Genomic DNA, 27,937 nt, shown 5'->3' with positions numbered 1-27,937 from the left:
AACATGATACAGTCACTGAATGTTAAGGGAGAAATGCGCTACATACAGTCATTGAATGGTTAGGGGGTTGGAAGGGACCTCAATATCGTCCAGTCCCACTCCCCCGCCATGGCAGGGACAGCTTCCACTATTCCAGGTTGCTCCAAGCCCCGTCCAACCTGGCCTTGGACACTTCCAGGGATGGGGCAGCCACAGCTTCTCTGGGCAACCTGTGCCAGGGCCTCACTGCCCTCACAGGGAAAAATTTCTTCCTAATATCCAGCCTAAATTTCCCCTCTTTCAGTTTGTACCCATTACTCCTTGTCCTATCACTACAGTTCCTGACAAAGAACCCCTCTCTGGTTCCTTGTATTCCCCTTCAGATACTGGAAGGTGCTCTGAGGTCTCCACACAACCTTCTCTTCTCCAGGCTGAAGAGCCCCAGCCTTTTCAGCCTGTTTCCATAGGGGAGGTGCTCCAGTTCTTTGATCAACTTTATGGCCCATCCAAACCCCAAAAAGTCCCCAACATTGTGTTTCATCACCTGAGGACAATCCGTGAATGTTTCCTGCCCTGTGGAGCCCAGGTTGCCAATGCAAAACATTAACTGGAAAAGAGAATTTTAGGTGGACACATGAAAACAGCTGAAGTGTTGTGACTTTTCTGAAGCGTGAGCAGTCTGCCCACCACTCCAAAAACAGGAGTTTGCTGTGAAGAGGAGCTTCTACTCCAGGAGAAGAGAACCAGCTTGAGAGGATAAAGATCCACCCATGAGGATGACCCCAACCCTGCTGTAGCCTCTGGGCTGAACTCGCCACCCTCTTGAAGTCAACTCTGCACTCTGCTCCAAACACAGAGTCTGGAGCTTAAAAATAATTTATTACTTTTGGTTTAAATAACACAGCCATTTTCTGTACACTGTAAAAGTACTGATTTTATGTATTTTTAAATGTTTATATAAATTTTTACCTATCTGTTCCATAATTTAGAAAACCAAGGGTTGCTCATAATTACTGCAAGTAAAACAAGAAATGCCAATAGCAGGCCTTTAGCAAGACACTGGGAATATGGTTCTCCTGCAAAAGAGAAAGAAAAAAAAGTGTAAGTGTAGGAGAGCTAAATTTTAGTTTAGACAACAACCCAAGGATACAAATTGAAGTATACACGTTAATGCAGCACAAAGCAAGGAAGTAAAATGCTTCATACTTGTGAAACTTCATACTTTTGTGTAACTTTAGTTCCTGAAGTTGTGCAGATAATAAACACAGGCAGTTGCCTCTATCCATGACACTCCCAGAACAGTCCAAGTGCCTTGATGCCCTTTGAAATCCCAGACATTTAATCTATGGAGTCTCCCATGAAACATAATCCACCACAGTTTTACACAGAAGAAATTTAAAAATTATCTGTCTTAACAATATGGCAAATTTTTACTGGTAAAGTGAGAAACAAAGTCTCCCTCCACCCTTCAAGAGCAATGGAGCACTCTGACAGTGCTACAGTTACAGAACAATATTATAAAGTGACATATTCTTTGCCTAAACCAGCATATGTCACTCCAAACCCCACAGAGGAGTGAAAAAGAATCACTCCCTGCCAAACTGATGCTCACAAAATTTCAAGCTTGCCCAGGAAGTACTTCTAGTAATTATTTCTTTCCACTAGTCTAACTGAGAAATTAATGCATTGTCAAAAAAACAATTAAACAGACTTTCTGGACTGTGCTTTCTAAAGGAGAAATTTTAATTCCCCACCACAAAGCATTCTTTCAGACTGAACTCCAGACATCTAATTATGTTTCAAGGAAATGTGGCCAGTTTGTGACATCCCACATTGTTTATTGTTTTTACCTGTGTAAAACCGTGTCAGTGGATAAAACAGTTGTTGCAAGCACACGTCATTTTGATTGCAGTCAAATTCCACATAAATCCTGTGGTATCTGGAAAAAAAAGGACCCTTTTGGTCAATGCTGTTCACATTGCTGAGTACAGTGTGAAGTTATCAATGTTTTTACCTTGTCTTTCGAACAGGTGGCTGAGCTGGGACTTTAATGAACTGAACAGAAGCCGTGATGGGCAGGAAGCTGAGGCTGTTCCCACAGCTCAGCCCACACTGGAACTGCCATAGGACTGTTGAGTAACTGTAACAATAAACACAACTTTTACTTGAGGGCTTTAAATGAAAATTTAGAGCCTAAACATGACCACAAAAGGACAAAATACACGGTATTTGGAAGGAGGTTGATAATCCCTGGATTTTCCCCATGCAGGGGGAGAACCCAAGACTGGAAATGAGCTAAAATGGAACAGAATCACATTTATTCAATTGGGATTGACTTGGCAGAGGAGGGGAAAGTGTTTGCAAAGTGAAAATTCCGTTTCAGGAAAGAATAAATCATTTAGCACAGCTCCCAAGAGCTCTGCAGTGGGATAAGCCAGAACATAGGACAATGTTGTCACTTCCACCACGTCACAAGAAATTAAAACACTCTCCTGATGGGATGCCCTGGGTCTGCCCACTGCTGACAGCATCACAGATTTTATTTAATGTTAAGTGAAGTAGAACTATTATGTGGTTTTAAGCATTAGTTTTGTGGGTTTTTTTCATTTGAGAATGAGAAAGGCTAACCTGGTTGTGATCAAAGGAATTTGGGCTGCAAAAATAAAAGGCTTGTAAAAATTGTAAGTAACAAAACACAATTTTTTGTTTCTTAAGTTTAAATCTGGATTTGTTAGGTAAGGAAGGCTCAAAATGAAACATTTATATTGTCAGATAACCAGAGACACAACTCACTCTACCTGATCTGCACAGCAAGAATCTGTTGCTGGGGAATCCCTTGCACAGCTCCCACTTCAGCAAACATTATGTGAATATTCAGGTTTGCAGGAATATCTGGACAAAAGCCTTTTAAGTTTCCAGTGCTCACATTGGTATCAGAATTAAATGGATCAAGACCTTTGGAGAACAGAGTTATTTAAATGTAAATATTAAAGAAAACATCAGATATTCCATAGTTAGATTATTGTCATGGTCCAGTGGAACACTGGTAACTGTCACAAAGAGACAGATTAAAAATGCTTTCTCTATATAAAAAACACATAAAGAAAATTATTATACTTTTATTATTTAAAGGATTATATATTTATCTGTTGATATCTATTTATCAACAGGTAAATGCCAAGTCATATGTGTACAGGCTGGCAGTAAAATATTCAGTATCCACACACATACTGAGTTATATACCTGTGTGTCCACACACATGGAGAGATGGATCCAGACATATCAGTACTTTAGGCATTTGAAATTACGTTTGGGGTTTATTTTGAGATGCTCTATTCAGTTTATGGGCATATTTAGACTGTAAAAAACAAAACAAACCTCACTTACGTATGATTTGCACCCAGTCATCTGGATCACTGTAACTGGAATTGTCCCTCTTTCCAATGTGAGTAGCTTGTATTAATGAATTCAATTTCTCAGTTACATTTCCTCTGCAAAATAAGAATGTAACATCACAAAGGAGGTAAATCTGTACTGTCTGCCACTCTGGGTTGCAACCTTATTGTATCATAAGCTCAGTTTCCTCTGAAAGGTGTTACCACTCAACAAAAATAAACTCGAACTCATGAGTTATCTGTTGAAGGGAAGAAATGGCAAAGTATTCCACCCCAACACAATCCTCACTTAAATACAGACCGAGGCTGTTATTATAATTTCCCTTTAAAAATGAAGTGAGACTTTTAACCACAGAAAGCTGAAACACACACATGAGTATTTAAAAAGAATGTTCCAGTGCTGGTAAGAGGCATTTGTAGACAATCATGTAATAACCAACAGGAGGGATACAGGGAGAAACAATTCAGCTTATGTGGCTCACCTTAAAAGGCTGCAATCTTCATTAATCCCAACTTCCAGAATGCACCCAGAGTAGGAGTCTACTCCAAATAGAACTGGTGTGTAAGTTGCTGATGCACATAAGCCTCTGCCAGCTGTGAAATGAAACCATCTTACTTGAGCTTTCCTACAGCCACCTTTGGACCTCCAGCTTTCAGTTTTGTGCAAAACATCAAACATTAGAATGCAAACTCAACATGGTAGAGTTCAAAAATAGATACAAGTCAATTCAACATACATTTTGCAAGAAAGCGTTAGAGGCTTTCTCACTATCCTTTAAACAAAGGCTTGGGAAAGAAAACCAAAATCTGGAGCAGATTTTTAACTAAAATATGTTTTAAAAAAAATCCTAAAGCCAACAAAGCCACAACATTTTAGCATTAACTACAGTTGAAGTTGCAACCTCACAAGCCAGTACCTGGCTGCCAAATGTTTAGGGTTCCAAGAGGATCAGAAGCATTTATATTTGCAGCTCTCACTGGTTTTCCAACTTGATAACCTAAAGAGAGAAGGGTAAATCATGAACATTGTATAAGAATCTATAAGCATTAGCATTGTTTTACTAGTAAATGTCATCAATCTTGAAGTAAATGACCAGACATTTCCATTAGAGTGGGAATAGCCTCACTTTAAATAATCAATATCTATGCAACAAAAGCCTAAGAACCAATCTCTGCTACTGGCAGTGCAGGAAGGCAGGGAGGTGAAGGCTGGCGACATAAGAAAGTATGAAAGAAATATAAAACATAATCACTGATAATAATCTGCACAGTACGATTTTTTTTTCTTTTAATAGGCAAAATAAAGTAGTAATACCTGTATTCTCAGGCAGTTCTTCTCCATTAGTACTCTTTAAACTCAGAAATTCAACTGTGAATCTCTGTGCCAGTATTTCTGGTAAAAGAAAAAAATATTACTTTACTTTTAAATGAGTAAATTAGCAACAAGTATGGTGTAAATCAGCAAAAACTATGCTCTGTGTAGGATACAAACTTTGGTCCTTCAGTAGTAACAGAAGATTCAAAATAATACAAATTAATGGAAATAACCCCTTTATTTTTCTTTCCAGAGCCCCAGGGAAATTCATTTTAAGAAGTATTAGTAAACAAGAGATTCTATCACAGAATTTCCATGTTGAAGAAAAAAGTACAATAAAAAATCATTACAAAATGTCATGATACCTCCATCACACAAGCTTCCAAGGAAGACTGTGACATTTACTTGCTCAATGTTCTTGTCTTTGCAAATGAATGTATAATGCTCTGCAAAAGTTACATTTTGACACAGAACCTCGGCAGGATGAAGGTTTTCTGGCAGAAGGAAAAAAAAAAGGCCATAATGAAAAGCATTCTAATTAGAAAGCTCTGTTACTGCAGCTCAAAAAGAACACATTAAAACCCTGGCAAAATTCTGGGAATTACAACATTCATCTTTTTGAGAATTGATTCTACTGTTTAAATGTGCAATGGTACAATCTCCCAATTTATCAATATTTTAACATCAGCAGTTCCAGGTCCTTTTCTAGCTGATGCTCTGCACAAGAACTTTACATCACCAGCTGATGCCCTTCTCTGGACTGAGAACTCTCTCTGCTTTCCTCTCATCCCTCCCAGGGAGCCATCACTGCCCAGAAAAACTAATTAGCTTGGATTCCATTAGTTTATTATCCTCCACTGACTGGGAACCACTGTCCTACATGAAACAACTGCTGAAAAAGGCCCTTAAAAGGGCACAGGAACTTACAAAACAGAGACAACCATATCTGCTTACAGTCTGCCCTCCACACCTACATGTTCATCCTGGAGATTTTTTAAGCATTCTTTGTTTATTGTATTTGTTGGGCTTTTTTCTTCTCAAAAATTAACTTTAATGTAAGATAAGGGACCTGATTTCTTGACCAACCTTAAACAAACTGGGTAAATTAAATACTTCCTGCTTTGCAGGAAGCCAGTTTACTTTTTCAGTGTTAGTTAACATACAAGATTCCTCTTAAGAAGTGCAGCAGGTAAACATTTTAGGCATCAAAATAATCTATGCCATATACAGTCCAGGTTAGGTAAGAGACCTATTAATTAAATGGAAGACACATACCACTTTCAGTGATGAATTTGCCCCTGTCAGTGATGGTTCTATAGGTGACATTTTGTTGGATGAAGTCTGAGAATGAAAAAGAAACACAGACCTACAGTCTTCACAACATCCTTGTTGTTATGAACATCGAGTAGAAAATTATTTAGAAAATTGATTTTGGTAAAGACCCAAACTTTTTATGTATTTTGAAAGCATAGCTAATTATCTCTGGGTCTAGTTAGACTAACAAAATTAGACAATTATGGAGCATAAAATAAAATATCTTCATGCTGGTAATCATATTATCTCAAACCCCAGAATGACTCTTCCTAAGTACTTGGTTTTGTAATGCAGAGAGTAACCACTCCTCAGTAATTCTCAAATGCTGATACTGCACCCTCCTGACAGAAAAAGGGCTCTGCAACAGTCTGAAAACAGGGGCAGAAATGCTGCCCTGTCACTTGTAGCCATAACCAGTAGGAGTCACCAGAAACAGGTAAATGGGAAACAAAGGTCAATCCCACTGTTTCTTACGTGCTAAATCTTGGGAAATAGTGGGACAATTCCTAGAAGGTCATCAGGAACAGAACATCTCCAAACGTTGAACTACAGCCACCAGATGACAAAGGTGTTAGATGCAGCTACTGTGCCAACAGCCCTGGGGTTTGTACCGTTCTAGCAGCTCTGAGAAACAGGGAACACATTCCTGGTGGGATTCAGGCAGCATACCTGCAGTGCCAGTGTTTATCCTCACATGGTGGGGCAGGCCTTCCTTGTAAGACTCCAGACTGGTCAGGCACTTGACATCAAAGTCCTGGAGATAGGCCACGGGAGCATTCCCAACACACTGCCCAGCCAGGGACTGCTGCAGGTGGGGCACAAAAATAACTGTGTTGGACCCTTTGCCAGCCCCTTGCCTTTCATTTGAAGACTCTTAGCTAGTGAAATGCCCCAAATGTGCACTGCAGCCACACGTGACACTTTGAGAAACAAGTAATCTGAAGTTACCAAAATATCTCAGTCTGTAGCAAAGGAGAGGTCAAAATCTTAAAAGCACAGGCTTTAAAAATAGTTTCAATGTACAGTCTGGCTTTACCCTAATTTGTCACAATAATTATAACCAAAAAGTGTCTCTAAAATACAAAAGGAATTTCACTTATCACCAGATGACTGAGATTGCTCAGCAGGAAAACCAAAAAATACAGAATATGGTAAGTCATAAACTGTTAACACGATGCCAAGATTGCTTTTACCTCTTGAAATAATTAAAACATTACCATTTGGGAGGTGGGCAGGGGGATCAGGAAAGATGTTTTCTTTTAATAATGATTTTGTGCTGCTTTTTTTCTAAATTTTTTTTTGATGAAAAATATATTCCACCACATTACAAGAGCAAATTGCTGAATCTGGTTACAAGGCCACAGGGAATGTGATGTATGGAAAGTATCAAACAAACCAAGAGGAATCAAAAGCTCATAAACACAAAGTGATTACCTGGGGAATGGTAAAATATTCATTTTCTTCAGTTATAACTGGATCTCCTCGTCTGTAACCAGTGAAAGGTCTCCCAGGAGAAGTTTGTAAAGGGATTGTAAATGCAGGAACTTTGGGTGTAGAACTGCAAACAAGTTTAAAAATGAAACAGTTCTTTATTCTCTACCTCACAAATAATGACATGTTTGCTTTCTTGTCCCATGTTCTACTATAGTACCAATGACATTTCTCCATTTGCATTTGAAGTTCACACCCTAAAATCCTGATTTCAAAATAACTTTCATTATCAAAACAGGTTCATTTTCATGTCTAATGCGCATGGTGAGAAAATTAATTTTCTTAAGACTTACACAGAGCCATGATAAAAATAGCCAAGAAATGGAGTGTTGTCAAGAGAAGACTGTACACAAAGGAAGGGAAACCACTCAGGAGTGTATTCCATTGATTGGGAAGAGCACAGCTGATCAAAAGGTGGGTTTACATCCCCACCAAACACCCCAGTGAAACATGATCCATTGAATAACTGCTTCAAGTCTGGTGTACACTCCTGAAAGGAAAGGAATGGTCACTTTTAAGCACAGTGATGGCATTAACAATGGCACTATAGCCATATTTACAAATAAATCAAACAGTTTTGTAGACAGAGGTCATATTTACTACTAGAAATATTGGAAAATCCAAACAAGCCCTGTGGCCCATCTAGGCTGAAGCATTCAGTACCTTTCACTCCTCCCAGACAACAGAGAGAGTTTAGAAAATTGACAAATACTAATCAAAGTTTAATATGAAATAAGTACCAGATCACAGCAACAACGAACATCACAAGCTCCAGCTGTTAAGTTACAAGGACAAGAGCCCAAGGGCTGAAAGGCCTGGTTTGGGATGATAGTTGCATTTTCTGTAACAGAATTAGAAGAGGAGAAAATCAGATTAAGTGGATTGAAATCCAAATAAACAGACCATGCACATTGCAGTTTATTCTGACTGTGAAGAAACCTTTTTTAAAATTCCATTAATGATTATTCAATATCTCTTATTGCAGCCCAAATCCCAATCTTTCCATGTAGAGAGGAAAAGAACAGCCAAAATGCCATTTTTATTTTAACATATCTAAACACTTACCGGAGACATTTCTTGCAAAGGAAGAGTTGGCAAATATTTCAGCTTGAATCAGGAGCTGTGCCAGCCTCACTGAACCACGGCAAGCTAAAACCTGGAGTGTTTCCAGCACACAGAGAGGTGAGGGGCAGCAGTCAGTGGCATTGGGCAAACATAACTCCAGGTTTCTGGTCAAGCTTACAGTCACTTTGGAAGTGTTCTGGAAAAATGCAGAATAAAGTTTGACAGCTCTTATGCCTTGTAATTAATTGCTCTTAATTATACCACTCATCAGCTTCTGAGAGAGGAGTTGGAATGAAGTGGAATAACAGGAGTTGGAGACTCGAATGACAAAAAGTTTGGTGCTGTGATATGCAAATACAGCAGGGATATGAGCACACAGAACTTTTTAGGGCATGTAGGCAGATTAAGTTACTTCAGAAATCACATGCACAATTCTAAAGAAAAAAAATCAAATCTTGAAAAGGGAATTTCAGTTTCTACAGTTCCCTTCAGCCTAAAACTGGAATGATGCCAGAGTTGATAAAACCCCTAAATAATTATATATAACACTGAAGACAAGTCTAAGAAATACAGATGTTCCAGAGCTCATGCTGTATACTTTTTTATTTCTAGTAGATCCTTCCAGCAGATCTGAAAGAGCCTCAAATGCTACAGCCAGGCAGGAAATACAAGCAGTTGTGGAGAGGAGGAGAAAAAGGGACCAGTGTCAAAGCTGCACCTCAGCAAAGTCCAGCAAGGGCACCCACACAAGGGCAACATATTCAAATGAAGTTGTTAGCCCCTTATCTTTATGCTAGTATTTATTTAGCCCTTAATATATGACAATCATTCCCATTTTAGGGAAGAATCAGTACTTCACATACCATACCAGGTGTTACATCCAATGTCCAATCACCAGCTCTTTTACTTCCAATGCAATTTGCAACTTGCAATTTTCCTATAGCAAAAAAAAGTATTCCACTGTTATTTAGAAAAGACTGGGAATAAGAAGTACATTTAAATTCCTCTTGTGCCTTCAGGTACACACACCCTGAGGCCCAGCTGATGCAGAGTCAACAGAGAACTAAGGGTTTAATCACAGAAGTCCTCTGGAGTTCCTATTTCAGTAATGATTAAAGCACTAAATTAAGTGCATTACCACTTCTCCAGTAGTTTTAATGTCAAAAATATTAATAATTCAAACGTTTTTATATACATACAAGGGAAGGAGAAGGTGGAAGTGAAGTGTTCTTACCTGTCTCTTCATTTCCAGGACTTAAAATTACAGAAAAAGTAACTCCTGAAGAATTTCCAAGAAAAAATGAATTGACTCTGGGCCCCGACATATGGATAAATGAAGGCTGAAAGACTAAAAAGAGAAAGAAACAAGTCTTAATACACACTGACTGAAAATGTTAACATCTGTAAGACATATTTAGGTCTTCTACTTGGCCTAGATTCTTATATTCTTATACTTTAAATTGTCACAAATAGAAGAAATATAACTTGTAATGCCTATTGCAGGGTTGTATTTACATTCTTGCCAAGGGCTGGAGCAGCGGGTTCACCATAGCTTTCTATACCACAAGTTTATATTTGTGAAGATGCTCAGTAAACACGCAGTAAAATAATATTACAGCAGGAGGCTGCAGCACTTACAGCCCATGCAGATACTACACAGCTAAGGCAACACCATATTTCACATTTCTTACTGACTTCAGTTGACACTTCTTAATTTCTTGGGGCCATGAACGGTGCCAGGAGTGTCCGGCTACCCCTGATCCAGGAATTGTGGGCTCCTGCCCTCAGCATGCGGACGCACTGTCAAGTTTAGGGCTCCGAGCTGGGAGTTTCGCTAGATTTTTCGTTACAAACTTTACCAAGGTTGAAAGGTTCGACATAAGCAGTTCCACCCTCCCTCTCCGAGTCTCCCCCAGACGCTCGTGTTCGGGCAGGGGCACCCAAGACCTCCAACCTCACCGTCCCCGGGGAACCCTCAGTGGATCCGCGACCTCCCCTCACGCCCACCTAGGCGGGTCCTGCCGCAGACTGACCCCCATCCCCACACCCCCAGAGGCCGTTATTCCTCGCGGCCCCTCACGCCCTGACTCACCGGAGTCCCCGGCCCGCTGCCCGGGGCAGGGAGCCGCCAACAGCAGCAGCAGCAGCAGCAGCAGCAGCACCCCGAGGCCAGGATGCCCCATGTCGCCTACGGCGGCCGCCCGGCCGCCATCTTGCAGCGCCAGCGCGGCGCCATGGCAACGGGGGCGGGAACGGCGGCCGCCTCAGGGAAGGCGGCTCCGGGAGGGACGGGCCGGAGACACAGCCCGGCCGGGCCGCCGCACGGTGGCGTTGCAAAATGTGGAATGTGTAACAGTTACCCTAATAAAGGATGTTCTTTGATGTTTGGTCTTTGTATACTTTCAAGCCTAATCAGCAAGAAGGGAGATTTAATCCGTGAAACAGGCAGCTTTATGTTAGCAAGCTCTACGTGATGTCCACTTATTAGAAAAACAAGTTACTTGTTGGTAGAATTGCCTTGTTAAAGTTTAGGGTTTGACTGTGCTTCAATCATCTCAGGCCTGGGGGAGGTCAACAAAACCTGGGAGGAAGGATGTACCACTGAGAGTGGGCACAGTGCAGAATTTACAGCTCACAGGGACAGCTGGTGGAACTCCCAAGGTAAGGAAGAAACTAATAAGCCCAACTGAGCAACTGTGCTGGAATCAGCTCCAACTGGGTAAAAGTTAATTCTGGCAGGGTCAGATCTGCAACCACGAACCCAAGAAACCCCCCAACCCAAAGGAAGAAAAAAAACTGAGCATAGCACTAATTAGCATGAGAAGCAAGAGAATCATTAACCAACAGAAGATAGAATATTAATTAATAAGAGAACTATGTAACTTGCAGCCATTGAACTCTAATTCCTGTATTGTTAAAATGTATAAACAGATAAAAGTTTTGACACCACCCAGTGTCACATCACACCATTACACTCACACAAGAAAAATCCAAGAAAGCCATGTAGCTCACCCTTAAATATGTCATTAAAGCAATATCTGGCCACACTTGCAAAAGAAACAATTTTTATTACAAAAGTTTTATACCAAGTAAATTATAAATACAGCCTTCACACAAAATGGCTTTTGGCAATCAAAAAAGCTCACCTTGTACTCTGGCAAGCCTGGAAAAAACTGGCACTAAAGCTGTTACAGTGACAAAACCTGATATCAAGACATGACAAATTCTTGTGTAGACATTAGGAAGAAAAAAATTAGTCCTTTTCTACGCAGGAAACAATTCCTCTCTGTATTCCTTTCAGGAGAATGGCAGTTACTAAAACAGGCTAAATCTCCAAACTGTAGAGTTACTTTTTAGATGGGGACATTGTTTGTTTAGTCTTTGTTCTTGTCAAATGCCAGATGTAAACCCACATACTAAAAAAAGACGTGTGCCTGTTGTCATATTACAACTACATTTTTTGTTTTCCAATTTCAAAATACAATCTTAAAGACTAGGCAGTTAGTCTGCATTTATTGGTGTTATTTCAAACAAAGAAAGGCCTTTTTATTCACAAACGAAGATATATCAAATTGAGAAAGAAGTACCACAAGGACAATACAGTCAAAGGAATATGAGTACACTTGAGTGCATATGTAGGGCAATTAGCACCTTTTTATTCAAGTGGCTCCCAAACCACCTTGAAAATGTTGGCTCATTTCTTTTGAAACTGATGCTGTTTTAGTCCAAAAATTGCTAGCAAGGAGCTGAAGTCCCTGAACAACATAATGCTAAAGTTCTGATCCTACACCCTAGAACTGGTCATTCTGAACTTTACAGCAACAAAAAGAACCACAGCTTTCTTGTCTTTGAAAACAACTGAAAGGTGGAAAACTTTGCAGTGGCCAGAATACCTTCAACTTCACAGGCTGTGTCTCCTTACAGGATGTAACTTCTGGTTCCTCTTACAGTTCAGAATTAGTAGGGAAAACAGCACAGGTTACATGGTAATACAGTGATTCGTTACTTAAAGGGCTGCATAGAAGACATCTCGTTTAAATATTTATCCCCTAACAAAAAAGTAATAGCACTTCATCCAGTTCTCTTTCATACCCAATAAAAAGTGCCAGCAATTTCTCAAGTAGGTTCCATTCCACGGAATTACTGGAGGAGGTAATGATGTATTTACATAATGTTGTTACGCAGCTAACTTTAATTTCTTCTTCTTTGCTTTCATGACAGGTGGCAATGATATTTTGAAAGCAGTCCTGAAAAAAAAACATAAAAAACAAACTGTCAGCTACACTGAACATATTTCCACACCCAGCCCTGAAATACAAAGAACAAACACTTACTCGCAGGTACTGCAAATAGGACTGAAGTTGCAGAATACTGGAAAAGAAAAGAACTGGCTTTCACTAAAACAGGTCATTTGAATGGAAGAAATCAGACTCTTAAATATTCATAAACTCACTTGACAAGCACACAGAGCACACGTAACCAATTTCAATGAGGTTCCGATGACAGAAACACGCAGCTCTGTAGTCAACATGAACAGGAGGTGGGAGGACCAGCTGTGATCTCTGCTCTTGGTCAGGGAGAAATACCCACTGCAGGGAAGGAGAAAAATACTTTGTGAATTGGACTGGTACTGCTGTATCTTTTTATCAGTGATATTTCACATCTCACACAGGAAAAACCCTCAGGTGTTTTTTTCAATGACTTACCAACAAATATTGCAGGAGGGATGGCATGTGGGGCACTTTCAAATATATGCCACCCGTAATGTCACAGGCCTGCAAAGCAGAGAGAATGATCAGGTTGTTGTTTTATGACATTAACAGGATATTTAAAATGTCCTTGTACTGCACAAGGCCTGCATGACAGAACTGTCAGATCCACTGAACATATTTCCACACCCACTCTTCCTTAACGGAGGAAAAGAGCAGAAGAACATGTTGAACTATCTGGCATCAAGTATCTATGAATTAATACAATCAGCAAATAAGAACAGGAAGTCTGTACCTGTTGTAGAAGACCCGAATCAGAGTCCAGGACACAGGCATCAACCAAAATACTCTGCAAGGAAAGAGAGGAAATGCATGAAAACCAAATTCAGCCAGGACCAACGTAGCCCCACCAGTGTTCCTGACGTGACTTTTTTCCACTACACATGCACCCCACATAGAAATGCACCTGCTTTTGCAGATGCAGGACCACCACAGCCACAGGAAAGCTCTTTCACTTGATCAGAACGTAATCATAAGAGAAATGAACTGATTTGTCATCTTTGCACATTAATAAAAGACAATACAAATTTAAAGAAAAGCAGCTTCACCTGTTTCTGTGCTGCAAAGATCACATTCATGAAATTCATATATTGCAACGTGCTGTCTTCTGCGGCTTTTATGACCTAAATAAAACAACTCAGACTTGTTAGCCTACATATATGACTGGATTTGAGAACCAAAAGAAAACTGACAGCAAAAGTTCTTACCAAAATCCTTGATTTCATTTCTTGATTGGCTAAGTATTAAAAAGAAAGGAAGAGAAATGCATCAGCACATTGGTCGTACCACCATAGTTTGCCCCTTTAATCTCAGTTAGATATTGAACCTCTTCCATGTAAGATCTAACAGGTCAGATAAAATATATATGAAAATGTTGTCTAGTCCCAATGACAGGTATCTGTAGATTAATTCCTCTCAACCTCAAAGGAGATCCCTGTTCCAGTTTTACTCGAATGCAACAGAAAATCTGCATAAGAACATGGACTGCTGTTCAAGTCCTTTACTCCTGATTGTCACCCAGCCCTACTTTAAACTGGGCAACTTCAAATGATCAGAATAAAACCTGTACAATTACTGCCAATTTTGGAAATGGGAGTGTATCAAAACATATGCATATCTGTGCATGCATATGGATTTATATTGATCCTTCAGGTTCAAATATTTATTCAAGGATTGCAAACAGGAGAAGGTGTTACCTTTCACCTCTTTGCTCATCTTGTTGATGTCTACATTAGCTGACATTAAGGAATCTACATTCCAGTCTTGGAAGTAACTCCAGGATCCATACCACATATTCACCACCTTGGCCAACACACATCTAATAAGCACAACCCCCAGTTATTAAGCAAACCTTTCAGTGTTTAATATTATAAGAGAAAACAAATAGTAAAACTTAATTACTATTACAAGAAAAAGCCTTAAAAACAAATAAAGGCTTTGAAGATTCTGTGATCAAAAGGATACAACAAAGTGCTTTAGCAAGTGATCCTGCTAGCAGGGTTTCTGTTTGCTGGCCTTTCATCTCAGCTGCAATACAAGAAAAGTTGCACAAGTTACTTTTAGATATAAAAAGCAGTTGTTGAAACTGTCCACACCAAATACTCCAAGTTTTATCTTTGGCACATAGTATTAAAGCAGAAACCTGAAGTGTCAAGCATAATAAATTCATCTACTTTAAACACATTAAAATTCACATGATGAAAAGAGAGGAATTTCCTAAAACTCCTTGAGAGTCCAAGTATTTTGCAATTCTGCATATTAAGCCTAGAATATTCTTCTCCTTACTTTTTGTCATGAGGTCTTTAATCTCTTCTGCAATTGCATCATTTATTGCTGTCAATAATTCATATTTTCCATCCTTGCTGCCAGAGCAATTAGATTCCATGGAACTGCCTCCATCTCCGAAGGGATCTGCAGAAGCCCAACGCTTCCCAGGGTACAGGAAACGGCTAAAACAGAGGAAAAGCAAAGTATTCATGTTTTGCCTTTAAACCTTGTAGGAAAAACTGTCATAAATTAATTAGCTGCAGATAGCAATACTCTGAAGTACAATTTCAAATACTTTTAATACTTTAGACATTAAAGAGACTACCTAAGGCAGGTGACCTTCAAACTCAAATATGAGTAAACCCCAAATTCAGCTCCCTCCTTTGAAGACATCTCTTAAGAGAACTGGCAAAAAGATACTAAGGCTGCACTTCGGGGAGACCCCAAGACTCACAGATATCTGCAGGGAAAATATCCACTGAACAGGAAAGTTCTGCCACTGGCACTGTTCCACTTGATGCATCTCTACAATTCTCTCTATCTTTAAGTCTATTTAAACCTCCCTTCTGTTTTATAAGCCTTTTTGTTCCTTTGTAAGGCACTAAGATTATTTCTTTCCCACATTTTTAGCTTATATCTTCTTTTAAGACAGTGATATATTACACACATTAACTTGGTTTCAATTATACATTTCAAGCCAGTAAGAAAATCAGAAGACAGATATAGGAAAGTGCACTTGAAACCTTTACACTGTTAAGAAGCAGCTCTACCTTTCCTGTGTGTGACTTGCTATCACAGCGAGTTTGTTGGTGCGATTCATGAACAAGTGGGAATTTCCCAGCACCATCACGGCATCGATGCATTTCGACAGGGTGAACTGCTGGAAAAGAAAACAGCAGATACAGCACAATAACAGTTACACAAAAGCAACTCAAAAGAAATCTGTGAAATAACTGCAGTTAAAAAAAAGAGTGTTCTGATATCCATTATACCCGCTTTAGCAGACAACGTTAGGATAGTTCAGAAGTCAAAGACTAATCCTATCTCTTGCCTACTTACTAACGATTAAAAAAAATGACACCGTTCCCCTCAGCAATGGCCACGGGCAGCACCAGGGCCGTACCTCCGCCTCTCCCAGCGCCCTCTTCCCCCACCAGATGGGGTTGGTGTCGATGACGATGACCAGCAGGCTCAGCTCGTCCTCTGCAAAGGGACCGACACAGCAGCGTCACTCGGGGCCCGGGGCAGAGGAGCCCAGTCCAGGCGGCAGAGCCGTGCCTGAGAGCCCCGCTCCGGCCTCTGCCTCCTCCACGAGGAACCCGAGCCCCGCTCCCGGCACCTCCCGGACCCCGCCGCGGTACCCTCAGACCCTGAACGCGGTACCCCCGAGCCCGCCGCCTCACCCGCGCTCATCTCGCCGGTCGGCAGAAGCAGCTGCTCCCGGCGGCCTCAGATGACGCTCAGTCCCCGCGCTCCGTCATCCGCGGGCGCCCCGGCCCTGCCCACGCCCCGGTGCGGCGGGAGGAGCGGAGCGGGGAGCGATGAGCACGGACGGTACCGGGGGGATATCGGGGGGCGATGGGCACGGACGGTACCGGGGGGATATCGGGGGGCGATGGGCACGGACGGTACCGGGGGGATATCGGGGGGCGATGGGCACGGACGGTACCGGGGGGATATCGGGGGACGATGGGCACGGACGGTACCAAGGGGGCCGGGCCGGGCCAACGCGCCCCGTTGTCTTCCAGCCTTGATCGAGACCTTCCGGGCACAGCTGAGGGACGACCCCGATGTCGCCTCGGCCGTGGCCGCCATCCGCGCCCTGCTGGGCTTCCTCAAGCAGGACCGAGGTGGGCCCGGGTCCCCTCCCCGCTGCACCCCGGGTGTCCCCGGGGCCAGCCCCTGACCCTGCCTGTCCCCAGGGGAGACCATCCAGGGCCTGCGGAACAGCCTGCGGGACGCCATCGACACGCTGTCCCGGGTGGACTCCTCGGTGGCCGTGTCCTCCGGCGGGGAGCTGTTCCTGCGCTTCATCAGCCTCACGTCCCTGGAGTACTCGGTACGGGCCGCCCTGCTCGGCCCCGCTGTGCCGGGGGACCCTCCCGCCTCACCGGCATCCCCCTGTCTTCCAGGACTACTCCAAGTGCAAAGAAATCATGATCGAGCGCGGGGAGATCTTCCTGAGGAAAGTGTCTCTCTCGAGGAACAAAATCGCCAAGCTGTGCCACCCGTTCATCAGAGATGGTGCTGTGAGTAGGGCCTGGCAGGGTCACTCCTGTTCTAACTTCTGCATGACAAGCCATAGCACTATTAACAAAAGTAAAGGTTTCCCAAAGCTCAGCAAAAAGGAGTGTCTGAATTTCCTTTGTTTTGGCAGCGAATCCTGACCCATGCCTACTCCAGGGTGGTCCTCAGGGTGCTGGAAGCAGCTGTGGAGGCAAAGAAGCGATTCAGTGTTTATGTTACTGAGTCACAGCCAGATCAAGCAGGGCAAGTACTCATTAATTTGGTTTTTATCTTGGTTAACAGGGTAAGTTACAGCTACCATCCAGCCTACCAAAGCTGCTAGGCTTGGTTGCACCATTTTAAATGGCAGCTGTCACTAATACCACATTATTCTGGACAAGTGGAAAAAAACCTAAACAGTATTGGTAATTAACTTCCCATACTAAATATTCTAATTAGTGTTATCCAGGTTTTCCTCAAACGTTTACAAACTTTCAGCCAGTGCCAGGCAACTGTTTTACCCCTAGGAGATGGGAGATCAATTTCTAATTTTCTCCTTCAAAAATAGGGCAAATTAATCAGGATTATCCTGTTCATAGCATAGTGAAATGTATAGGTAACAATGTCATTTGAAGATGCCAAATAAAGTAATTACTTCAGAGAGCATATTTTGTTGCATAAGTGAAAGAGTAAACCCTGCTCACTGGATAATACACAGCACTAACAACACACACCACCACACCAACAATTCCTTCAATTTCTATACAATAACTTATTTTCTGTTCTACAAGAAACAGAACATGGACAGTCACGGGTTTCAGTCCTTCACACAATATCTTCCTATCATTGTCTTTAAAGAAAAGATTTTTAAGGTTCAAACATGTTTTCTTTAACAGGCAAAAAATGGCAAAAGCCCTGAGGAAGCTGAACATTCCCGTGACTGTGATTCTGGATGCTGCAGTTGGGTAAATCTGATCGTAAATCTTAATATTTTTCATCACAGTTGTATTTTAACAGTGTTACACATTAGTTTTCTAGAAGCTTTTTCAAACTCCAGAGGTTATTACTTAATTTGTCATAGTCATCAAACAGGCTAAACAAGTTACACCTTTAGGTGCACAATTAGGAGAATGTGTCTGTTACAAGACAAGTATTTGATTTTGCATGTTAGAATGAAAGGAGGAGTCAGACCTAAGTGTAGAACTGATGGAGATCTGTGAAAAGAATTGAAGTTCTATACAAAGAGGCTATTTTTTTCCTAATTTGCATAAGTGATATCATTTTGGAGGTTTTAAGGTATTTGCTAAACTGCCACTGCTTAGTACAAGTTCAAAACATGGGAAAAGAAAGAATTATAATAAATCTGAACCTCCAGAAGTTCAAAATGCCCAAGACACTGCCTCCAAGGCACCTGGAACATAACAGCACATGGACTTACAAGAGGTGGAACTAGTGCAGAAAAGTGAAAGCCTGCTTGAGTTACTCATTTCTGTTCTGTTCAGCAAATCATTTGCCATGTTACCCAGTAAGCCTCAGATTTTTTCCCCCTCTTTGAACAGCTACATTATGGAGAAGGTGGACCTGGTGTTGGTTGGTGCTGAAGGTGTGGTTGAAAGTGGAGGCATTATCAACAAGGTAATCCTGAGTTTCTTCCATCATTCTCTAAATTCTGGACTTTTAAAGTTTGGTTCCTTTGAAAAGTTTAAGGCTTTTTGAAAAGATTCTTCTATTTGAATGTTTTCCAGTAAATGTCTCTTTATTGTTGGAAACTGAGCAATATTATGTCATGCAAGCACTGAGTCTGCAATGTTGTTTTCCATCTGTCTCCACAGATTGGCACTAATCAAATTGCTGTGTGTGCCAAAGCCCAGAATAAGCCATTTTATGTGGTAGCAGAAAGTTTCAAGTTTGTAAGACTTTTCCCTCTAAATCAGCAGGATGTCCCTGACAGGTTTAAGGTAAGAGAAATTCTAGTTCCACCTTACCCAGCTAAGGTGCACACTTGTGTGTCTGTGAAAAATTTTCCTCTAAGCACATTTATCTGGATCTCTGTGCTGTGGCACGTTATGGAGCAGCTCCACTGTACAGTCATGTGCCAAACAGCCATAATTTGTTTTAACACTAATATTTAGTTCCTAAAGCAGTTCCTTCGGGGTGCAGGAGCAGCTGAGAGTAAGAAACAGTTAAACCAATACACTTTAGAACTACAAATTGTACTTTTTACAGAAGATAAAGCAGCTGAGACTAAGGTGGCACCAGTCTCTGCACTTGACTTCCTTCAGTTTTACCACAAACATCTGCTCAAGGCTGCAGTACCACTCTTGCCCAAAAGAGGATTTAACTTGCAGTTGTGTAATAACTGGTGGTCTCTGTTTCCTTCTAGTACAAAGCAGACACTCTGAAAACAGGTCAGAATCTCACAGAGGAGCATCCCTGGATTGACTACACATCCCCATCACTCATCACGCTGCTGTTCACAGACCTGGGTGTGTTAACTCCCTCAGCTGTCAGTGATGAACTCATCAAACTCTACCTGTAACACACAGGACTCCCTGCACAGGATGTATCATCTTCAGTGACCATCAGGGCTGTAGGACTTGGAAGATGATACAAGTTATAGGAACGTGGCAAGGAAACAACATCATAAGGATTAATGTAATTATGGACCACTCTTGAAAAAATTCCAGAAGTTACTACAGCTTCTAAAGACCTAAAGTAAATTATTTTAAAGATGGGTGGAATGTTTTGATACTATAAATTAAAGTACCTTATGGTGTATTCAGACTTGTTCTGAGGTGTGCTGTTACTGAACTGTGGGATGTGTGTCTTTCTGGATGCCAGGTCTCCCCATCATTTTTTATAAAAATCCAGATTTATTGAAATAAGCAGTATTTTAATGTAAAAGAGTAACTGTCAGCCTTCAGACTCTGTGTCAGCAACAGTTTCTGCTTTGAGTCTACTCTGGCTGCCTGTTAGCTTCTTCTCAAACTCTTCTTCACTAATTTTCCCCTTTTTTAGTCTTTTCAAGAGTCTTGTGTCATTCAGCAGCTCTTCCATATCCTCATCTTCGATATCAGAGCCCTGTTGGCAGTTGAAAACAACAAATTAAACACTTCACCAGAAAGTTTTCATTCTATACAGCTGAACATGAGAAGATTACAACTTGGATTTTGCCAGGAGTATCCAAGCAGGAAATAGTACTCAATTCCTACCCAGGAGACTCTGTAACTCTCAGCTACACTTGTTGAAAATTAACAAAAGCAAGGAAAAATCAAGCCCCATCCACCATCAGGCCCTCCTGCAGGACTCCAGAGAAATAAAAATCCCTGCTATGTCTGCTGGCAGCATTAATAACCAGCATAAGTGCTGAGAAATTGGTTTAGTGTTTGGCTTTAAAAAGCTTCTCTGTATTTTTTTTTGTTAAGATTTGCCTGTCAAGGTCCTAAAAAGTTACTTTACAACCATCAGTTCCACCACACTAAAATCCCAGGGCACTCTGCCATTTGAAACTATAATCATTTGCATTTTAACAGAATGGACAGTTACCTCCTCATGCTTCCTTTTAGCTGTTACTTTCTTTTTCTTCTCCCTCTTGGCTTTCTGCTTTGACCAGGCTTTGTTCTTCATGAATTTCTTTTTCCCTTCATTTTCTTCTCTCTCTTTTCTTTGTTGTTCTAATTTCTTTTGTCTCTGCTTTTCTCTATTTTTATCCTTAAATGAAATGGAGTCTGTATTCACAGTGACTGGAGTAAAGTCTGGAAAACATTTTCCTCTTAGTTCAGGCATCTTTGGCATTTTTAACAATGCAAAACCTCTGGCAAGACTGGCAAAATCCAGATCTGTTGAAACAAAGATTATAAAGTCAGTTTCCTGCTGAATAAAAAGTTCATTTAACTGAGAAAGAAAAAAACCCCTAACATTATTTTAGTGTATTGTTTGCATTCTATACTTAACACCAGCAACAATACTAAGGCACTTTTATTTATACTTATATCGGTTTGGTCGAACTCCATAATTAAATGTTTTCTCTTGAAACAAGCTGCTTGAAAAAATAGGAGTTTTGTCAAAATTTGATGTTGTAGAAAGTGAATCTGAGATTCAGAATCAGTAGTTGAAGCTTGGGGACAATAATACCCTGGGGGTTTTTTCCCAAACCAAGTCCCATCTTCTGAAAAGAACAGTAGAAGACACTAGCCCTGCTGGGAATTACCTTTTATTCGGAAGATCAGATTGCATTCATGTTTGGCATAAGCCTGGACATAAGACACAAAGGCTTTCATCCCTTTCTCAAACACTGCCCTGTCAGCCAGGGCCATGGACTTCAGTTTGGGAAGAAGATCCAACACATTGGTCTGTGGTTTCATTTCCTGCATGGGACACTGAGAACCAGAAAATAAACAACAAAACCAAAGGAAAAGTTCAGCTAAATGGTGTCAAATGCACTGTGAAACCTCAAACGCACACCTCCTGCCCACTTAATCCTCAGTGAGCTTTGAGCCCCTTTCCCCGTGGTCATTCCAACACACCAGCTGACCATCAGCTCCACACAACAGCTGTGGAGAGGCAACATCATCTTGTGCCTTATCAAGCTTTAATCTCATTAGCAGGTCTAGAGAATTTATACAATTACACAAATGCAGGAGCAGGCATGGGAAAAGAGTTAAAAATGAACAGCACAGAGGGTGCAGTGTGTCAGCTGGTGGTGGCAGGGCTGGGGCAGGAGGGTAGGCCAGCACTGCCCTTCTGGAAACGCACAATTTACACCCTTAGGGACAAAAAGCCTTTCCTTACTCACTGCCCACATGTTCCTCTTCCAAACTCAGCAGGCTTCCTATCAGCCTGTCCCCTTGCTCTCTCCTGCTTTGGGGTAGAATAAAAGTCCACAAACCTTTTGGTTGATGGAGAGAAAGTTAACGTAAGATTCTTCCATGGGAAGCAAAAACACGAGTGCGCTGCCGACGTTGCCGATCCGCGCGGTCCGACCGCAGCGATGCACGAAGGCACTGCAACAACCCAACACGGGCAACTCAACAGGACAGTCAGTCTGATTTTAAAGTGTTATAGACAGCCAGCAAAAAGGGCCCGGGGATGTGGAATGGAAAATATACTGTTCTGTACTTTTGAACTAAACCAACGGGAATTAGTAAAAGACAATGTCCCACAAAGAAGGGTGGCAGCCCCACTCGAGTGTTAAGGTAAAGCAAGGGGTATCTGTTTTGGGGGTGATAGTTAAGCAAGTTGTAGCAGGAATTATGACAACAAAAGTTAAAAGACGTGGAAAAGCTCCTTTCCTGTGAGCTTTCAATGTACCATTCCTCCAAGAGCTCTGTCCCCACTCTCATCTCTGTTCTTCACCCCAGTGTGTCACCTCTCACTATTTCTCTGATATTTTCACATTAAGCCTTTTCCAGAGCCACTTCTTCACAGAGATGGAAGTGGTGACCACCCATCTTACACACATGCAACATGAAGTCATTTCAATCTACAGCAGTTACAGCAATTGCTGCAGTGTATCAGCCTTTCTTGTTCCTGCATCATTTTGTTTTCACCCAGATTTCCAGGCAGTGATTAAATGTGTTTTCTGCAATTTTGGTTCCCAGTTTATATCTGAACAGCACAAGAACGTGATCACATGGACAGAAAAGGTTCTTACGACGTGGAACTGTACCTTGCACTGCTGGGGGGGTCATACTGCAAAACCCACTGCACTTCTGGGATGTCAATGCCACGGGCCATCACATCTGTGCAAACCAAAATGCCCCTGGGAAGGAGGAAAAGTGTATTTTCATTAAACTCATTCGAGGAGAGCCAGCCCCCCCAGCTGTGTGTTCTGCATCTTCACTGGACGGGGGGGACAGAACATTAGAAACATTTGGGCATTTAAAAGAGACAAAATATAAGGTAACTGCAGCTTCCACCAACTAAAATTCCACATAAAATTATGAAAATTATTGTGATTTATATTACATTTCTAAGAAAAATCAATTTCCTATTACATATTCAAATTCTAAATCAGCATTGCATCAACCACAGCTGAATGTACTATTATAAATGTTTCAATAAAAAACTTAAAGAGAGTGACAATTTTAGCACATCAAAATTGGTCTTTTAAATGCTGGTCTTTTAAACAGGTGTTCTTCCAATCTGCTGGTAATTGATTTTCTCATAATATAAAATGCCAAAGCTCAGGTCCCACGCAATAAATAATGACAGCTAATGAGGCAAGAGTCTCTTAACATCCTGCAGAGCTGCCAAAGAACACTTTTCTGCAGTTAATTTACAGCCTTGTGTTACCACATTCTTGTTCATACGCTGCAAAAATAATATCCTGGGGTTTTTCTGTGGTTCCCACTCTGTGATATTATAAATATCACTCAGAACCAGCCTCTAGCATCCTCCTCCTCAGCTGTTCTTCCCTGCTCAAGTAGCAGGAGAACAGTCAGACAAAATCACTGAAATGCCCCTCACTGCTCTGACTTTTGGCTGGTTCAGCCCCAGTTCTTACCCCGGGAGCTTCCGAAACTCAGTAAAGATCTTGTTACGCTTGTGCTTCATTTTCCCATGAATGCTCATTATTTTCACCTGTTTAATCAAGGATTCCAAAGCCTTCCCATAGTATTCCACACAGGCACACGTGCTGTGGTGATAAAAACAGGCATTAAGTCAAAAGATTACGCTGCATTTGTAATCTGGTTTAGACAGTCAAACTTGAGTGGTCTGAAATGTTTCAAAAATATACACTATTGACTATTTTTATATAACCATGCACATAATTTTTATAAATTACATATAATCATCTATAATGTCTTACTTGAAAATTGCATATAAAATTTCTGTTTTGCTTAGTAACATTCAGCACAATTCTCACATGAAGAAATGATTAATCTCTTTTTAGGCACCATATTCTACAAGACAGCTCTCAAAATTAATCACTTTGAAAAAGCTGTATCCTTGGCAACACAGGGCAGGTTTGGAATTTAATAAAACACTATTAATAAAACTGTTTTCACAATGAAACACTAACAAAATTACCTAAAAAAGACCAGATGTTTTTCCTGTTTGTGCTGCCGAAGAAAATGCACCAACTGATTAAATTTTTCATCTGCTTTGCAGATCTAAACAAGAGAAAAAAAGAAAAGTAAGAAAACAGACTTCTGGTTCCTCCATTAACGTGATCCTAAGACTTAAAAACTTATTGACAGAACCAGGAAAAAAGGAGAGGGAACAAGAAGCTCTCTCAAAACCCAGGTTCCCACCATGTAATAGTTCTCCAGGCGTGTGGGAGTTTTCTGGGTGTTGCTTGCTGCCACTCCCTTCTCCTTCACCGAGATCCGGACGGGATTCCGGAGCCCTGCTCTCACCAGGTTCTCCACCTCCTGAGTCTGAGTAGCTGAGAACAGACCTGTCCTTCTCTGCTTGGGCAAAAAGTCCAGGATGGCATTTAAACTGCAAGCAAGCACATGGAAAATATAACTGTCCCAAGGCTCCCCTCAGAAAGAGGTTTAATCACCGAAGGAAGAGTTTACAAGAATTTACAAGCAGAATAGGTTTTATCATCACATGCCAAACTCCTATTGAAATAATTAACTTAAATAAAAAGAAAAGGGAGATTAAAGCTTATTTGTTAAAGTGTTCTAAGCCATTCTGATGTGTGAATAAGGATGCTTAACCAAGCATTAAATAGAGATGTGTTAATAAACATCTTAAAGACAGATGTGTTAATATACATGAGAACAAAAGAAATTTTAAACTCTGTATTCATCAAGGATCCATTTTTCCTGATTCTCTTCCCACTCAGCAATTGCTCTATGGAGCAAAGAGAGATAAAAGACAAAACAGAACAAATCATTGCAGGCCACACTCATTCCCATCAATTATTTTAACTCATTAAAAACTTTAGGATTATTAGAATTTATTATTTCAATACCTGGCTTCAAAGCCCATATCTAGGAGTCTGTCTGCTTCATCCAACACCAACACATCAAGAGCCTTCACACAACTTGCAAGATCCAGCCCATCTGCTTTTCTCCTGAACAAATCCTCCAGGCGCCCCGGGGTGGCCACGATGATGTTCCCACTGTTTGGGAGAGAGGCAAGGGAAGGAATCTGGGAGACCTGCTGTTAGTGGTGTCCCAGCACAGACCTGCCCTGCATCCTTCAATAAAACAAGTTCTCTTTGTCACTTCTAACTGCATCCATATTGCAGGGCCTTTGACACTGGGATGGGAGAAAAACTCCCAGGTGAAAGCAGATCACTCGTGGCAATAAAAGTCTAGGATATAATCAGCATCTCTGGAATATTTGGTGCCTCCACACAAAAGTCAGTGGCAAATATGATTCCTTCAAAACTCCAACATTAGTATCAGCACCAAATATTTTCAGGAAATTAATGAGCAGGGAGAACTGAAATATTCAGTGCTGACAGTTTTCAGGTCTGTTCTTCACCCAAACAGCAGGTAAATGGTGCTGATGTCACATAAGATCCTTTCCCACTGTCTTCTTACTCAAAGATTCCACAATTTCCCAGCCACCCTCAACAGACTTTTGCAGCACCATCACATTTCAGCAGCAACAGGACCAAAGTCCTGGTCTGAAATCCCTGACAAGGAGAAAACCAGGGCTCTGAGACACTGACAAAAATCCCTGACAATCCACTCACCCGTGTTCCTTAAACTTTTCAACATCTTCCATTGGGTTCCTGCCACCAATTAATAGAATCTGACTGAAACAATAAAACACAAAGATTTGGGTCCTTAAGTTTTGCTGGTTCATGAATGACAGAAGCACAGAGAAGGAATTATGGTCATGGAAAGGCTGAAGTTCACTCACCTAAACATGGGAAAGTGTTTTGTGAAATGTGACAGCACCTCATGGATTTGAATGGCCAGTTCCCTCGTTGGTGTGATAATTATGGCTCCAACCTGCCCATGGAAAACAGGAATTTATGGAAAATAACAGACTGGAAGAAAGATTTGGGCAAAATTCTCACTTTAAAGCTAAGTGAATATGAGCCATGACTTTGATCCTAGTTTAGACAAAACAAAAATACTGGTTTTATTATTTCCATGGAAATACAATAAGTGTATAAAATGATAGATGATATCTGTGAAAGAAGCATTTTATCAATGTGCAAAACACCTCTGCTCAAAGAGCAGTACCTAATAATGGCATTTAACAGCACATAACAGTGAAGTTCTCTGCTCACTAAAATGTATTCAGAGTTAATGGATGCTGGAAAGCATTCAAAGCCTCACTTGCAGCACACCAGCATATTCTACATTTTAGGACATTTTTCTAACAGCTCAGAACCCTGTTTTGATCATGTCAAAGGACAAGTTGTATCAAAATGCAGTGAAAGGATCCCAATATATATTTTCAAGTTTATTGTTACTGTTACACCAAAGAGCTGAGCACAGTCACTGTATGTACACATCCTTATGGATACTGTTCCTGAAGTCCTCATATCTTACTGGCATATCATAAAAAATATACTCATAACTGAATTACCTGACCCTACCTGCATTTTCTTTAACTTTTCCTCCCGTCTGAGCAGAATTTCCAGTATGGGAATCACAAAAGCCAAGGTTTTCCCACTGCCCGTCACCTGCGAGAAGGGAAACAGCGTCAGACCTCCGAGACCTCCGATCTCAGCTCCTGAGCCAAGAGCACAGCCGAGGAAAAGCACTCACCGCCTCTGCAGCAACATCTTTGTTACTCATGAAGAGCGGGATGGTCGCGGACTGAAAAAAGAAGCATCTCATGAGCGGGTGAATCGGTCACCGGGGGAAATCTCACAGAGGCGAAATCCCTCCAGGAGACACCAGAGCCGTCTGCGAACATCACCCGAGTAGAGTCGGTGGAAAGCCAAGAGTGCGACTTCTACAGGACCCAGGGAGTGCTGTGGCCGCGGATCTGACCCCCTCCTCCCTCAGCCCGGCCTCCCTCCCCGGGGCCGGCGGGCGCGGCCCCTCACCTGCACCGCGGTCATTTGGTGGAGGCAGAGCGCCCGCAGCTCGGGGCCGGGGCCGGCCGGGAGCGGCCCCTCACCTGCACCGGGGTCATTTGGTGGAAGCGGAGCTCCCGCAGCGCCCGGAGCACGCCCGGGCTCAGCGGCACCGGGAGGGACCCCCAGCTCCCTTCAGTCACCGCCTCCATCTTGGCCGCGCGGTGTCACCGCCCCGCCGCTCCCCCGTCCCGGAAACACGCGCGGCGGCACCTCCGTTCCGCGGCACTTCGGTTCCGCCCCCCCCTCCCCGAGCGGTTTTGCCTCAGGAAACTTCGCAGAAAACGCCAAACTTTGGGTATGGCAAAAAAAAAAAACAACAAAACAACACTATTTTTGTGGCAAATGGCTTATCGTAGTAAGTACTTCAGCGGGCCATACAGCAGCACTGTGCCAGCTGCCTGCTCAGGGCTGAGGAGCAAAGATGTAGGTTCAGAATTACCTGGAATTCATTCACCTGCCCAGAAAATGGGATGGGGTTTGGATAAATTCCTGACATCCTGAGATAGCACAGAATCACTTAGGGTTAGGACCTCTGGAGATCGTCCAGTCCAACCCCCCAGCCAAGGCAGGGTCACCTGGAGCAGGTGACCCAGGAATTCCAGGTGGGTTT

General features: G+C 41.8%; 4 protein-coding genes across 7 annotated transcripts; 1 reads left to right on the top strand and 3 right to left on the bottom strand.

Annotated features, from left to right (window-relative positions):
* Positions 1-280: 280 nt before the first annotated feature.
* On the bottom strand, positions 281-10,788 carry TCTN2 (tectonic family member 2). The gene is made up of 18 exons (XM_032705845.1): positions 10,652-10,788; positions 9,794-9,907; positions 9,423-9,496; positions 8,560-8,755; positions 8,235-8,335; positions 7,788-7,984; positions 7,438-7,561; positions 6,673-6,808; positions 5,965-6,030; positions 5,055-5,183; positions 4,690-4,767; positions 4,292-4,372; positions 3,857-3,968; positions 3,367-3,470; positions 2,778-2,934; positions 1,994-2,119; positions 1,830-1,918; positions 281-1,055 (listed from the first exon to the last, which is right to left on the bottom strand). Exons 1-18 carry the CDS (start codon positions 10,740-10,742, stop codon positions 949-951), a joined length of 2,082 nt encoding a protein of 693 aa, XP_032561736.1. The 5' UTR covers positions 10,743-10,788; the 3' UTR covers positions 281-948.
* An 819-nt stretch (positions 10,789-11,607) lies between these two features.
* Positions 11,608-16,610, bottom strand: GTF2H3 (general transcription factor IIH subunit 3). Of its 2 annotated transcripts, none has more exons than XM_032705854.1 (13): positions 16,499-16,610; positions 16,219-16,298; positions 15,866-15,975; positions 15,114-15,277; positions 14,793-14,855; positions 14,525-14,554; positions 14,036-14,064; positions 13,877-13,951; positions 13,564-13,617; positions 13,266-13,334; positions 13,013-13,148; positions 12,894-12,930; positions 11,608-12,806 (listed from the first exon to the last, which is right to left on the bottom strand). In XM_032705854.1, exons 1-13 carry the CDS (start codon positions 16,506-16,508, stop codon positions 12,737-12,739), a joined length of 927 nt encoding a protein of 308 aa, XP_032561745.1. In that variant the 5' UTR covers positions 16,509-16,610; the 3' UTR covers positions 11,608-12,736. The 2 variants fall into 2 exon arrangements, with proteins under 2 accessions (XP_032561745.1, XP_032561746.1); XM_032705855.1 differs by having other exon boundaries at positions 15,866-15,972.
* On the top strand, positions 16,547-20,105 carry EIF2B1 (eukaryotic translation initiation factor 2B subunit alpha). 2 transcript variants are annotated; one of them, XM_032705849.1, is made up of 9 exons: positions 16,548-16,649; positions 16,844-16,945; positions 17,018-17,154; positions 17,228-17,344; positions 17,473-17,585; positions 18,218-18,286; positions 18,881-18,956; positions 19,154-19,279; positions 19,705-20,105. In XM_032705849.1, exons 1-9 carry the CDS (start codon positions 16,637-16,639, stop codon positions 19,858-19,860), a joined length of 909 nt encoding a protein of 302 aa, XP_032561740.1. In that variant the 5' UTR covers positions 16,548-16,636; the 3' UTR covers positions 19,861-20,105. The 2 variants fall into 2 exon arrangements, with proteins under 2 accessions (XP_032561739.1, XP_032561740.1); XM_032705848.1 differs by having other exon boundaries at positions 16,547-16,649; positions 16,844-17,344.
* Positions 20,106-20,170: 65 nt separating this feature from the next.
* On the bottom strand, positions 20,171-27,510 carry DDX55 (DEAD-box helicase 55). Of its 2 annotated transcripts, none has more exons than XM_032705846.1 (14): positions 27,369-27,510; positions 27,011-27,061; positions 26,839-26,925; positions 26,151-26,242; positions 25,981-26,043; positions 25,249-25,398; positions 24,578-24,767; positions 24,354-24,436; positions 23,827-23,958; positions 22,990-23,082; positions 22,210-22,324; positions 21,532-21,700; positions 20,868-21,160; positions 20,171-20,402 (listed from the first exon to the last, which is right to left on the bottom strand). In XM_032705846.1, exons 1-14 carry the CDS (start codon positions 27,474-27,476, stop codon positions 20,235-20,237), a joined length of 1,794 nt encoding a protein of 597 aa, XP_032561737.1. In that variant the 5' UTR covers positions 27,477-27,510; the 3' UTR covers positions 20,171-20,234. The 2 variants fall into 2 exon arrangements, with proteins under 2 accessions (XP_032561737.1, XP_032561738.1); XM_032705847.1 differs by having other exon boundaries at positions 24,354-24,385; positions 27,369-27,491.
* Between the last annotated feature and the right edge of the window lie 427 nt (positions 27,511-27,937).

This window comes from Chiroxiphia lanceolata, chromosome 18 (assembly GCF_009829145.1).
Source record: "Chiroxiphia lanceolata isolate bChiLan1 chromosome 18, bChiLan1.pri, whole genome shotgun sequence".
Classification (NCBI taxonomy): domain Eukaryota; kingdom Metazoa; phylum Chordata; class Aves; order Passeriformes; family Pipridae; genus Chiroxiphia; species Chiroxiphia lanceolata.
The sequence above is the reverse complement of the archived record's forward strand: the minus strand, read 5'-3'. Positions and strand labels throughout refer to the sequence as shown.